A 12,213-nucleotide genomic window follows, 5' to 3' on the forward strand; every position below is an offset into this window, starting at 1 on the left:
GGGTTGCAGGTAGGATTTATCACAGCAGTCCCAATTCCACAGATGCTTTCACAAAACTGGGCATCCCCCCTGCACCATCCACTGCCGGGGCCAGGCTCGGAGGAAGGCTGAGGCATTGCTGCCCTCGGGCGGCAGCCGGCGGGACGACACAGCGGGCCGGGGCCAGGCTGGCTGCAGGGGCGCAGGCTCCCCAAAACCCTCTGGCTCTCCCTCCACCTCACGTCTCAGGTACTCCAATCGTCTCTGTCCAGTGCGGAGAGCAAGGAGGGAGGGGAAGGGGGATCCGGCTTGTCCGTATGGTGGCAAACGTGCCCCCGCCTTGCCCTTTTCGTGACAAAAAAAACCAAAACACAGAGAGGTCAGGGATCTGCCTGAATCCAGCCACTAGCAGGATGGGCAGGGGGAGGTTTGACCCGCCAGGCAGCCCAGGAGGTGGGGATGGCCTCATTCTGCTTCGTCGCAGGAGTCCATATCCTCGCCCTCCTCCGGGTGCGTGATCCCCGCGGCGGAGCGCGCCATGGTCCTCATCCAGCGCCGCTTCAGCTCCTCGGTGTCAGCCACAAAGGTGTAGACCTGCCGGGACTGCACCAGCTGGAAGAGGTGGCGGGAGTCGCCCTGCGGCAGGTCCCTCACCTGGTAGCCCAGCAGCGGGATGGAGGTGTGGGCTCGGACGTCCTGCCAAGAGCGGAGAGAGCGGTGGGAGGCAGGGGATGGGCGCACCGGGATGTCCCTTGCAGATGGAGCTGAGCCCGGCCTTACCTGGGGGGCTGCGTAGATGTACAGCACGAGGGGATCATCCTGCGGGATCACAAACCAGCCCCGTGTGCCCCCCTTGCCGTTCTTGTCCAGCAGCTGCAGGGAACTGCACAGCAAACTCTTGCCCGATACCTCTGCGGCTCCTTTCTGCCAAAAAAGACCCCGAACAAATCCCTAAACACTCAAGGTGGGAGGCAGAAAGGGCACTGAGCGAAGGTCATTTTCTGGGGAATTCCCTGCCTGCTCCACAAAACCCCCCAAATCGGGGCAGGCGAGGGGCAGTCCCGGCTGTGAGGGTCCTGCTGAGATCCCATGGCGGAAGGAAACCCAGATGCCTGGTCCCAAGGCTCAGAGCGCGAGGGAGGGAGCTTAGCACATCCACCAGCCTTGCCATTAGCAGGCACCCTCTGACTGCTGCAGGAGCAACTCCCATCCCTTCTGCTGCAGGCACGTGGCTGGGCTGTGACAGTGAGTCTGGGGACCAGGGTGAGTGGCAGAGCTCAGAGGAAGAGGGACAGAGGAGCAAGGCACGGGGAGGACGGGAGAGAGGGGCAGAGCTCACCTCCAGGATGCCTTTGTGCTTCCCCTCCCGGTCCTCAAGCACCAAGTGGCCTGTCAGGAAGACGTAACATTCCTGGCACACGCGGTTCAGGCGGTTCCCGTCATACTGTAGCTCAGCCTTGTAGTCAGAGCAGCGAGCACACACCACCTACAACCACCAGACAGGGACACTGGTGAGACTGGGGCAGGGCTGGGGGATCCCAGGGGCAACTGCAAGAGGAGCTGAGGGGCAGGAGCAGCCCTGAGCCCAGGGAAAGGGGTAGAAGGTGTAGGAGAGGTGCGCTCCTGCCCCAGCGGCCACCTGAGCAGGCCAGGAGGGAGGGAAGAGAGGGGGGACAGGGCAACTCACGTATCCACAAGCTCGACAATGGTGTCTCCGGCGCATGATAGCGTTGAAGGGCTCCTTGCAGCGCATGCACATGGTCACCAGGTTGTCCCGTACCCACTGTGGAGCTCGGCGGCCCAGCTCCTCTGTCTGGGGGCGTGAGACTGCATTGCTGGGGCTGGCTAGCCATGGTCTGGGTGGTCTCAGCCCCTCTGCTCTCACACCTTCCCCTCCTCAGCCCTTCTCCCCATCCACAGCCTCCCCCCAGCTCTGTTTAGCTAGGGAAACTGAGGCACAGCAAGGTGGGCTCTCCTGAGCTGCTGCACAGGGGGGTGCTGGAGGCAGGCAAGGCATGGAGAGGGCAGGAGGGTTACCTTCAATGCAGGGGTGCCTGTCTCCAGCCCATGTACTGCTGTCTTAAAGGTCTCACTCCTCTTCTCCTTCCTGTCAATGGCATCTTGGAAGGCCTAGAGGGGAAGGCAGGGCTGGAGGGGCAGTCGGGGGGGGGCTGCCCCTGACACAGGGCATCCAGCTGGGGGGAGTGAGATGTGCCACCTCTCCCAGCACTGTGGTACCTTGATCCAGGCGTTCATCTCCTCCTCAGACCTGGGTACAAAAAGGGAGATGGATAAGCCACTGTCCCTCCTCCCCGAGGGTCTGCAGGACTGTCACCCTTCCCCTTACCTGGCTTGCAGTTCCAGCGTCCGCTGCTTTCCCGAGACCAGGAAGGTGTGAGGGAACTGTGCGTCGTTCAGCTCCCGCACCTGAGAGAGACCGAAGAAAGGATGTGGAGCAGCTGAACCCACCTGCAGCACACAGGGACCTTCCTCCATGATGTGGGGGACAGGGACTTCCCTCAGGCACAAGCCCTTCAGCCCCTCAAATCCTATGTGCACAAGATGACACTGCTATTTCACAGGATCAGAGCATATCAACCAGTCCTCCTCACCCCTGGCTCCAGCTCCTCCCTCCTTTCTGAGGAAGAAGCAGCCACACTACACCCCAAAGCGGGGTGCACTTTGGAGGAACCAGGGTCTGGGAGAAGCACAAAGACAAGGTGCGTGTCTGACCTTCATGCTGTCCACGTTGATGCGGAGGTGAACCTGGAACTCAGCACCCACCTGGATGACCTTGGGCACGCAGTACAGCAGCATGTTGTTGAACTGTGCGGAGGGGAAGAGGGCTGGTTGGTGCCCAGCACCTGCGTGCTTAGAGCTGGGGGCTTCCCTGGGATCAAGGGTCCTTCACCCCCCTGGGGCTGAGCTGGTCCTTGGGAAGAATCCAGCCTAAAAAGTGACTGCTTCTGCCCCAGCCTTCTCCCACCCTACAAAGGCGAAGTGCTCTAGGAACATGGCATTTCCCAAGGGATGCCATGCCCAGGGGATCAGCAGGTTCCCAACCACGTCCTATACAGGGTGCTCTACACCGGGCAGGTCAAATCTCCCTAGCTCTAAATTCATCACCTCTGTGTAGAGATGAACCAGCAACACCCCAGCCAGGCTGTACTGCCCCTCTCCCCATTCCCATCTTATCTGCTCCCTGGCCCTTCCCCTAGGCATCCCAGCTCCCACCAGGAACAGGTACTTCTCCGATGTGCTGTTGTTGCGGGTGGAGATTTTTTGGATCGGCCCCTCCTTGATCAGCTCATTGGAGGGGTCCACAATGTCATCCTCGAGGCCCAGCCGCTGATAGACCACCCACAGGTTCTGCAGCCGTTCCTAGGGGAGGCAGAGGGACCTGTTTCTGTGGGAAGCTGTGCAGCCACAACCTTGTCACCCCTGGGTCCCCTTCATCCCCAGCTCCCAGACCAGCTGCTGAGTACTGGGAGAGGTGGCACAGTTCTCTCACCCCAGACTGATCTCCGAGAGCAGCTCGCAGCCTTGAACAGCCGGTCACATCACGGCTGTTGTAGACATGACTTCCCCAGACTCAGGGTGACGGGGTTAGGCATCAAGAGCAGGGTCTAACCTCCTCTACTGAACCCGCAGCGCTCCTGTCCCGTTCAGGGCAGGGCTGTGCTCCACTGAGTTGCACAGCAATGAGGCCATGAGGAAATCTGGCAAATCACCGTGCCGCGAGCCGCAAAGCACTGCCAGCTGGGACAGGCACTCACCATCTCGGCAATAGCTGCGTTTGAGTGCTTGGCCACCATAAAAATCATCTCCAGGGCCTCTGCAACGAGAAGAGAAAGGGAGGAGGATAAACACTTGCTAGGGAGCTGTGGGAGAAAACTCCTGGGTCTCTCCCTCACGGGCGGGAGACACGCGTGTGGCAGCTGCTGCCCTCCCCTGGACACAACCTGAATGGCCCTGAAACGCTGCACCAGCGTCTGGGTCCGGCCAGACTGTGCGGGGTAGCGTGCTCGGGTCCTGGGGGGACAGATAGCCAGCTCGTTTATCACTCCATCCCAGCAGGACTGGGAAATGCTGTCATCCGTAGGGATCTGATAGCTCCCCCAGCCACTGCAGGTCTTCCTGGGGGATGCTCGGGAGGGATCATCTTTATCCTGAAACACCACCCACCTTCCCCACTGACCTCCATAGACCCTAAAAGGGCAGATTAATCCTTCTCCCTGCTAGAAAAGGGTTAGACTGAGAAGTTTATCCAAAGGCACAGGGCAGCTGGTGAGAGAATCCGGGTATCCTGATGCCCGTGTACAACATCGGGGGTTGTTATTTCCCCTACAAACCCACCCTGTCACTCCCCACAGCGGGGAAAGCCAGATGGAAGCCCTTACTCTCTGCATCGTCCCGGTCTGGGGACTCAGGTGGTAGTTTTCGGACATAATCTTTCAGGAGGAGTTCATAGCGCGGGATCCTCTGCACAGGTTCCAGCATGTGGTGCTGCAGCGTTAGGTTAGCACAGGCTTTCCTCTTCTGGGGAGAGACACCACACATGGAGAGAGAAACAGTGACCAAGGCAGCTCCTGCCCTCTGCTGCTTCCCCCTTGCAGAGAGACTTTGGGGAGCACTGCTGTGGTCCCCCGCTGTGCCATGGCCCATTACCTGGATGTCAGCAATGAGGTCCTGGAAGGGTGGTGATTTCTCTGACCAGACAGTGATGAGCTCCACAGCCTTGTCAAAGTTCTTCACATATTCACCATACATCTTGAGGAATGGTGCAAGTTTCTGGATCACATCCCCGATCCGTGGGTTGCAGCTCCTGCAGGAAGGAACCACAGACCAGCAGCTTCCTCAGTCCAGCGGGGCAGGCAGCGAGTGAGGGATGAAGCGAAGGGGCGGCTTGTGCATGGTGGAGGACAGAGGTTTTTTACTGCTGCGACCTGCTACGTCCCCATACAACTTCTTGCTCTCCAGAATGGGAATGTCCCCAGCCTGCAGCCATCCTGGGCTATTCATGCCTGGGCACACCCCTAAACCACCTGAGATGTCACCTCCCTTTTCCGAAGTATCCTGGTCTGGGTTGGAGTGTTTTAAGGAAGTGCTTTCTAGCACAAAGACATTTGGAGCAAAATAGGCTGAGCTCTGGTGCCGGTGGAAGACCAAATTCATCACTGCTCCCCCATTGTGGCAAAGCAACCCAGGTGTCTTGCCCACCCTTCTGGCAGCTCACCAATCCTCCATGCGCTTCTGCAGCTCTGGCAGGAAGAACTTGGCGTGGAACTGGTAGATGGAGGAGATGTTGGAGAAGATCATTTTCACCACCTCCTCCGGGACTGTCTTCCCATTTTTGGCTTCTTTCATCAGCTCTGTATAGAATACCTGGAAGAAAGAAGGGGTGAATAAAAAGGGTCAGGAAGAGGCTTGAGGATCCCATTCCTTCTCTAAGACTGGCACATCGTGCAGTGAAAATGCCTGACTCTGTGCAGAAGGGAAATGCCAGGCCCCAGGAGAGAAGCAGGGGGGATGGTAGGCTTTGCTGGGACAAAGGTGCTCCCTGGAGGTGTGGGGTGTAGGAAAGGCAAAGGCCAGACCCATTCTCTGGCCATGAAGACCAGCAGCCCGGTGTGGCTCTCATCTATATAGCTTCATTCTCTCCAAAATCTCCAGTAAACAGTCCCTGGCCTGTGCATACCCTGAACTGAGCCTGGGCACTGCAACAGTGTCCAAGCCCTGCCGGGGAGCCCATGAAAATTGGTGAGTGTGGGGCTGCACCAAGGTCCTGCCTGCTTTGTCAGCGTGAAGTGGCTGAGCTATGCTGGTGGGGGCAGACGGTAGCAGGGCTATTGCATCCCAGACTTGTGTGGGCCTCTCTGCTCTCCAGCTCACCTGGTCAAGAAGGTGGAGGCGGTTGACATAAGCCTGCTCTGTCTCCAGCAGCTCCAGAGCGATTTTCTTTTCCTCTCGGTCCTGCATGGGGAGAAGGGCTCAATCTCGTGGGCAGAGAGGCGACACCCACTGGCCTGAGGGGATTCAGCTCTGTTCCCCAGTGTTCACAGACCATGGCCCAGCATCAAACTGGACCTCACTCATCTGAGGGCAAGGGAAGGACCTCTACAGAGCATGCAGTGAAAACAAGGGTGAAAACAAAGCTGTCGGGAAGCCTGGCTCATGTCTTCCTGGGTCACACCTTTCTATGTGCCTCCTGGAGCAATACAGGGCTAGTGACGCCGAGGAGCGGGGCAGGGTGGGGTGGGTTGACCCCATGGTCTACAATTGCATCTAGGAATTGAATGCAGTCCTGCAGAAACGTGCCTGCAGTCAGCAAAGGGTAACACAGCCCTGGGGATGCCCTGGGATGGACATGGCTGGGCCCACCTGTACATCTGACGCCCACGGCATAGTTACATCAGAGCTGGAATAGACAAACTCTGCTTGGATCTACCTGATTATGGGGAATTTGTGCCCAAAGCATCAGGGAAGGGGCCACTTCGCTGTCAGCCTATGCACCAGCCCTTGCAGGGCAGTGACTTACTCAGGGCCAGCAGAGACCTCAGCTCTGGTCCAGCCCACGCGACTCCCCGCCTGAGCATGGGCACATGCTGGCCTCACCTGAGCCACCTCCAGAGCTTACCTTGCTGCCAAGCTCAAGGCCTGGGTCCTGCTGCCTCCTCCAGTTGTCCTCCCTGATCTTGTGTCGGAAAGAACGGAGGCATTTGAAGCTCAGCCCCCGCCGACCCTGCTGCTCCTCCTCCTCCTCTTCTTCCTCTGCTTGGTGCCTGGCAGCCATCTGGGAGAGGCTCTGGTCCCGGCTGTTGGGGGACGCTGGAAGCTGTTGGGGCTGGCTGGTTGCAGGAGTAGTCTGGCCGTATGGAGGCTGCTTGTCCCTCCACGGAAATTTGCTGGTGCTGCCATGGAGGAGTCAGAGTCAGCTCACCCATTCCCCCAGCACAGCACAGCCCAGTCAGGCCCAGGTTAAAGCCACCATCCTCGAGTGAAGGTGATAAGACAGAGCAGCACCCCAGCGCTGATGCTGCTTTGCTCTGCTACAACCCTGCTGATATAAACTGGGGTCTGAAAGCCCATACATCCTCCAAGGGGGCCAGGATCCAGCCCTTCTTCTCCCAGTGCATCCTGCTGATGTGGTCAGTCTCCGTCCTGCTCTAGAAAAGCACGACTGCTGTTTATCCCACCCAGAGCCATTTATTTCCCGAAGTATAGCTCTGCCCTTTGTGGTGTTGGCACAGCTCTGGCTTTCTGCCTGTGGCCACCATGGAGCCAAAGCAGGAAGTCAGCAGCCTTGGGCAGGAGGCTTTAAAAGCCAAATAGTCAAGAGGTGTCAGCCAAGAGGAGAGCTTGTGTAGGTGGTTTTGCAGAGGGGTAGTTTTTTGGTGGTTTTCTCTCTTCCCTTTTCTGGCAGAGACAAGGAAAGCAGGTCCAGAGCAGCCATGGGGGAGAAACCTCACAGAGCACAGGCCTTTAAGATGACAACAGTGAGTTGTCTGTCATACGACAGCTGGTTTGTGTAGTAAATTGCTCTGGGCAGAAACTGGAAAGACATCCACCGGTGGCCTAACAGACAGGAGTGGGATGAGGAGGAGGGGAAAACCAGGATGAAACTGGACATAAAACTGCACAGTTCAGGATAGGAGATGACTTGAGGGGCAGACACTCATCTGCAGAGGATGACGGGTCCATCCCCATGCTGATGAGCATGCGTCTGTGAGCTCAGGAGTGCATTCGCAGCCGTGCACGCATCCCCCCGGTCCATGGGGGCTGGCATAAGCCTTCATGTGACACAGAGGCTTTATCTGTCCCTTCTGGTGCCTCCCAGACCTGTGCCAGCCTAAACCCACTGCCGAGATCCGACAGGGAACTTCTCTCTTTCTAGTTGCACTGACTTGGGCTAAACTGTTTTCTGTTCCAGAAAACTCGTTTCCAGGTTCCCCAGCTTCCTCCAAAAGTCATAAGTTACTTTTATTTCCTCTAAATCAAACTCACACTTCACAATAAGTGACAAACACACTGCAGCAGCGAAATGGAGGCAGATCGAATGCTGCAAATGGTTCCAACGCAACAACATCACAGGCCAAATTTTGACTGTGGCACTGCGGGGACAACCACGCTGCTCTGGAGCCATCCAGAGCACAAAGCCCGGAGCAAAGCATGCAGTGGAGAGGCAGGCGAAGTTCCCAGAGCAGAAGGAAATCTTGTGCCTGACCATCTTTAGGAAGTGCTGCAAAATTCATCTGCCCAACCACCCAGCCTCATTAAGGGTCACTGAGAGCACCCCACTGATACAAGGGAAGGCAAGATTCAGTATCCCGATTCAACATATGGGGAAACTGAGGTACGGACCACAACGATGACTCACCCCAAACCTCAGAATTACTTCTACACCAGGGGCAAGGCAGATCCCCTTGCTCTGACCCTGGCACATGCTGTCTGAGGGTCCCAGCTCACACTCCAAGTGAAGGCACTGGTTTATGGGGCTGCTATGCAGCCCACAAAGACCTTGCTCTCTCCCTTAAAATGATGCTTTCTCTTCCCTTTCCTAGGAGCCGCATCACTGCAAACAACTGGATAGTCTGAGGCTGGTGCCTGAGGCTTGGATCCTTCCAGAGGCTCAAGCAGTTAATTCCCAGCAAAGACCCCTGCCTACATAATTGCAAACCAAAATCCTTTTTCCCCAGCAGCAGGGGAAAAAACATTCATCAGCCAGGCTGACTGCAAAGGTGCTGAGTGCGGACGGAACAAGCATGCCAGAACCTAGCCCTGGGCCAGGGACAGAAACCTCCAGCAAAGTCAGTCAGATCCCACTGAGGTTTTCAGACTTCTGTCCATGACCCGCAGCAGGAGGAAGACACTGGGGCAGATCCGAGTGCTAAAGAATAGCAAATCACCTAGTCAGCTTCTCCACAGCCTCCAAACCACCTCCACGGTGGGTTTCCTCCTTTCAAAACCCACACCACGTGGAGTCCCAACGCACCCACAGTGCCCAGGAGCCTCCCTCCTTACCATTGCTCTTCGAACACAGCCACCAGGTTCAACACACTCCGTTGATTATCAGCCTCTCCCTCCATGGCACTGGCTGCACCAGCTGGGAGCAGGTCCAGGGCGTAAAGCAGCTGCAGGGGCAGCTGCTGATGGCTGCGGCTCCCTTCTTCTCTCCCCCTCTCTGCTTTGAAGTGTTTCTGGGACCCAGGATGTTGTTTGGGGATGAGGATTTGCATAAGGCAAAGACCATCTGCTGTCCTTTCTGTGGTAGTGGAGCTTGTCTCTGGGTTGGCCTCAAAAGGAAAAGGAAAGAGGAAGCGAGTCTGGTTGCAAGTAGGAGAAACACTGAGAAAACACCGGGAATTTGTTCAGTTTGGGGGGGACCTTGCCCTGTGCCCCAAACTAGCAGCATAACCAAGCCCAGAGCAGCAGCAGGGCCAGTGCAAGGGTACAAGCTGGGCAAGAGGCCTGACCTGCTCAATGGGGTGTGCTGTGTCCCACCACGCATTGGAGCCCAGGGTGCCCCTCACAGGCTGTGTGTGAGCCTGAACAATCCTGCTGCTGCTAGGGGCCATGAATAGACAGGAGGGGACCTGCTGTGAGGGATGGGAACGGGTGAGAGGCTTGCTAGCACTGCAGGCCCCACAGACGCCCCCCTCATGTGTGGCCAGCTGGAGCCAACCCCCTGAGGAGAGCCCTGAGGAAAACAAAGCGCAAGGCACGACCCCACCACGCCACATCTCCCCCTGTGCCACACGGCCTCGCTGCCTCCCCCCTTTCCCTGTCACGGCCCTCGGCCGACGGCGGCTGCCCTGTCATGGCCGCCCCGTCCCCTCCCTCACACCGTGGCTCTATCCCCCCTCCCGCCCTTCACGCAATGGTTCCCCCCCCCCCCCCCCTTCCCAAGTCCTTCACGCAATGGTTCCGCCCACCCCGCCCGGCGCGGTGACGCAGCGACGCCTTGGGGGGGGGGGGGCGGCGCAGGCGCAGCGGCGGCGGCGGCGGGGGGCCATGGCGGCGGCGGCGGCGCCGCTGCCCCCGGCGGCGCGGGCGCCCCCTGGCGGTGTGGCGGGGCGGGCGGTGGAGGCGGCGGCGGCGGCGGCTCCGGGGGCGGCGGCGGAGCCGGGAGAGGCGGCCCGGGCCGAGGGCGCCGAGGGGCTGTTCGTGGTGCTGGGAGCCGGGCTGGCCGCCGCCAGCCACCCGCTGCTTTACGTCAAGCTGCTCGTCCAGGTCCGGGGCTACCGGGGGTGGTCGTGGGGGCGGGGGGCACGGGGAGCCCATGTATAACGGGGGATCGGGACCCGGATGTAATGAAGGGAGGGGGACCCCTGTGTAGTGCCCCTGTGGAGACCTCTGTGCGCTGGGGACCACTATAAATACGGCCCCTCCTCCCTTATAACGGGACACAGTGGGGGCGCCTGTATAACGGGGGGGCACCCCGATATAAGGAGGCAGCGAGGACCCCCATGCGATGGGAACCCCTGTATGTAACAGGGGATGAGGTCACGCTGTATAACGGGGGTCCCTATATAACTGGGAGGATGAGGGCAGCTATCAAACGGGGACCCCTGCATAGCAGGGAATAGGAAACCCTGTATAATGGAGGGATGAGGACCCCTCTGCAGTGGGGGGTCCTTTATAGCAGGGGCATCGGGACCCCCTCCTACGACAAGGGATGGGGATACCCTGTAGAGTGGGGGCCCCTATAAAATGGGAGGGATGAGGATACCCTCTGCAGTGGGGACTCCTGTATAAGGAGGGATGGGAAACCCCTATAGAACGGGTATCCCGAGAACCCCTCTGTGAGAGGGACCCCCATAAAATGGGAGGGTTGAGGACCCCCTGTACCCTAGGGACCCCGTATGATGGGGAAGGGACTGCCCATGTCATGGCACCCCCACGTATCTGAGGGTGACGGGGGGGATATGGCCCTTCGGCAGCTCCCGGGACACCGAGATCAGGGCCACGTGGCCTGGGGGCTTTGGGAATGCCGGGACAGGAGCAGGGACCTGCTCACGGGGTTTCTCTTGCAGGTTGGGCACGAGCCACTACCTCCAACCGTTGGAAGAAATGTGCTGGGAAGGAAGGTCCTGTACCTGCCCGGCTTCTTCACCTACGGTAAGCAGATGTCCCTCCCTGCTAGAGTGAGGTCCTGCCCAAAAAGGGGGCTGGGAGCTGCCGGGTAGACCAAGCCGACCTCCAGCAGCACTCCCACATCCCCTTGGGATCATCCTGAGGCTGCAGTGAGACCTAAACCACTACAACTAGTTGCAAGGCCGTCAGATTTACCTTGGGGACAAGGAGGTGGTGGCCCCAGTGTTGGTGCTGCATCCCCTTTCCGTGGCACACTGCTCTGGGTTTGCACCGTAGTGGAGGGGGCGGTTGGGGTTTAGGGAGCGTAAGTTTGTTGGTGGAGGGTTTTGTGTCCGTTAGAGATAGCAAAGCACCTTTCTTCACTACAAAACAGCCCTGCAATAACTTGGCCCCTTGCTCTGCTCATTTGTGTTCTAGATGGAGCCCTAAAGGGACAGAAATACCAAGAAAAGGGAAGGTAGTATGTTTAGAAAGAAAAAAAAAGTACTATTTTTCTCTCTTTGTGGGTGGAGCAGCACGGGAGAGGGGGTGAATACTCTGTGACCTTGGGGGTTGCTTTCACAGGGGCTTTGCTGTGGGGAAGGGGCGCGCACAGTCCTGAAAGCCAAGTTGGGCCAATCCCAAAATCAGACAGCAGTACCCATAGGGTTGGGGGGGACCCAGCCCAGGAGCAGTATGAAAGCACTGCAAACCCATCCTGGGACACGCGGGGCTGGAAACGCTCCGGTGCTGCCCTTTGGAAGATGCATTTTCCAAATATATTTGCAGTGCTGAGTGATGGAGATGTGCAGAGCCTTCCTGGCTTCACTTGGGACAGCAGAGGATGGGTGTCAGGAGCAGTCGGTACTCACAAGCACATAGTGGGTTGTATTCCACCATGTTGTATCAGGGAGAACTTGGATCTGTTGACTTTTTTTTTGCCTGGAGACCTGAGGAAGTTTGACTGGGAGAAGGTGGTGGGGCAGGAACTGAACCTGGGTTTGCGAGATCCGTATTGACCCTGAGTCCCTCCCCGGGGCGGCGGGAGGAGGTGACACCACACACCACATGAGATGATCCCTCCCTACCCTGGTTCAGTCCAAACTGCCTTGTAGCCCTTTCAGGTGAGCAAAACAATCAAAAGACAAGAAGTAGCCCAGA

At 58.2% G+C, this 12,213-nt stretch overlaps 2 protein-coding genes across 9 annotated transcripts in view; one reads left to right on the plus strand and one right to left on the minus strand.

Moving 5' to 3' along the window:
• Positions 1-12,213, minus strand: part of FGD2 (FYVE, RhoGEF and PH domain containing 2) — a 26,712-nt gene continuing 14,499 nt past the window's right edge. The window contains exons 1-18 of one of the 8 annotated variants that reach the window (XM_041119675.1): positions 9,912-9,936; positions 9,453-9,575; positions 9,001-9,272; positions 6,617-6,890; positions 5,872-5,952; positions 5,216-5,364; positions 4,648-4,804; positions 4,380-4,518; positions 3,756-3,814; positions 3,214-3,360; positions 2,713-2,805; positions 2,327-2,406; positions 2,218-2,248; positions 2,017-2,109; positions 1,667-1,792; positions 1,319-1,465; positions 760-903; positions 1-675 (exon numbers count right to left, since the gene is read on the minus strand). In XM_041119675.1, the coding sequence (XP_040975609.1) occupies positions 445-675; positions 760-903; positions 1,319-1,465; positions 1,667-1,792; positions 2,017-2,109; positions 2,218-2,248; positions 2,327-2,406; positions 2,713-2,805; positions 3,214-3,360; positions 3,756-3,814; positions 4,380-4,518; positions 4,648-4,804; positions 5,216-5,364; positions 5,872-5,952; positions 6,617-6,890; positions 9,001-9,272; positions 9,453-9,554 (2,325 nt within the window). In that variant the 5' untranslated portion in view covers positions 9,555-9,575; positions 9,912-9,936 and the 3' untranslated portion in view covers positions 1-444. Of the gene's footprint in view, positions 676-759; positions 904-1,318; positions 1,466-1,666; positions 1,793-2,016; positions 2,110-2,217; positions 2,249-2,326; positions 2,407-2,712; positions 2,806-3,213; positions 3,361-3,755; positions 3,815-4,379; positions 4,519-4,647; positions 4,805-5,215; positions 5,365-5,871; positions 5,953-6,616; positions 6,891-9,000; positions 9,273-9,452; positions 9,783-9,911; positions 9,937-12,213 lie in introns of those variants that run through there. The other 7 variants (XM_041119676.1, XM_041119672.1, XM_041119678.1 and 4 more) reach the window with 7 other exon arrangements.
• Positions 9,991-12,213, plus strand: part of MTCH1 (mitochondrial carrier 1) — an 11,849-nt gene continuing 9,626 nt past the window's right edge. The window contains exons 1-2 of the mRNA XM_029999553.2: positions 9,991-10,209; positions 11,013-11,097. Of these exons, the coding sequence (XP_029855413.2) occupies positions 9,991-10,209; positions 11,013-11,097 (304 nt within the window). The remainder of the gene's footprint in view (positions 10,210-11,012; positions 11,098-12,213) is intronic.

Source organism: Aquila chrysaetos, chromosome 24 (genome assembly GCF_900496995.4).
Source record: "Aquila chrysaetos chrysaetos chromosome 24, bAquChr1.4, whole genome shotgun sequence".
NCBI classification, from domain to species: Eukaryota; Metazoa; Chordata; class Aves; order Accipitriformes; family Accipitridae; genus Aquila; species Aquila chrysaetos.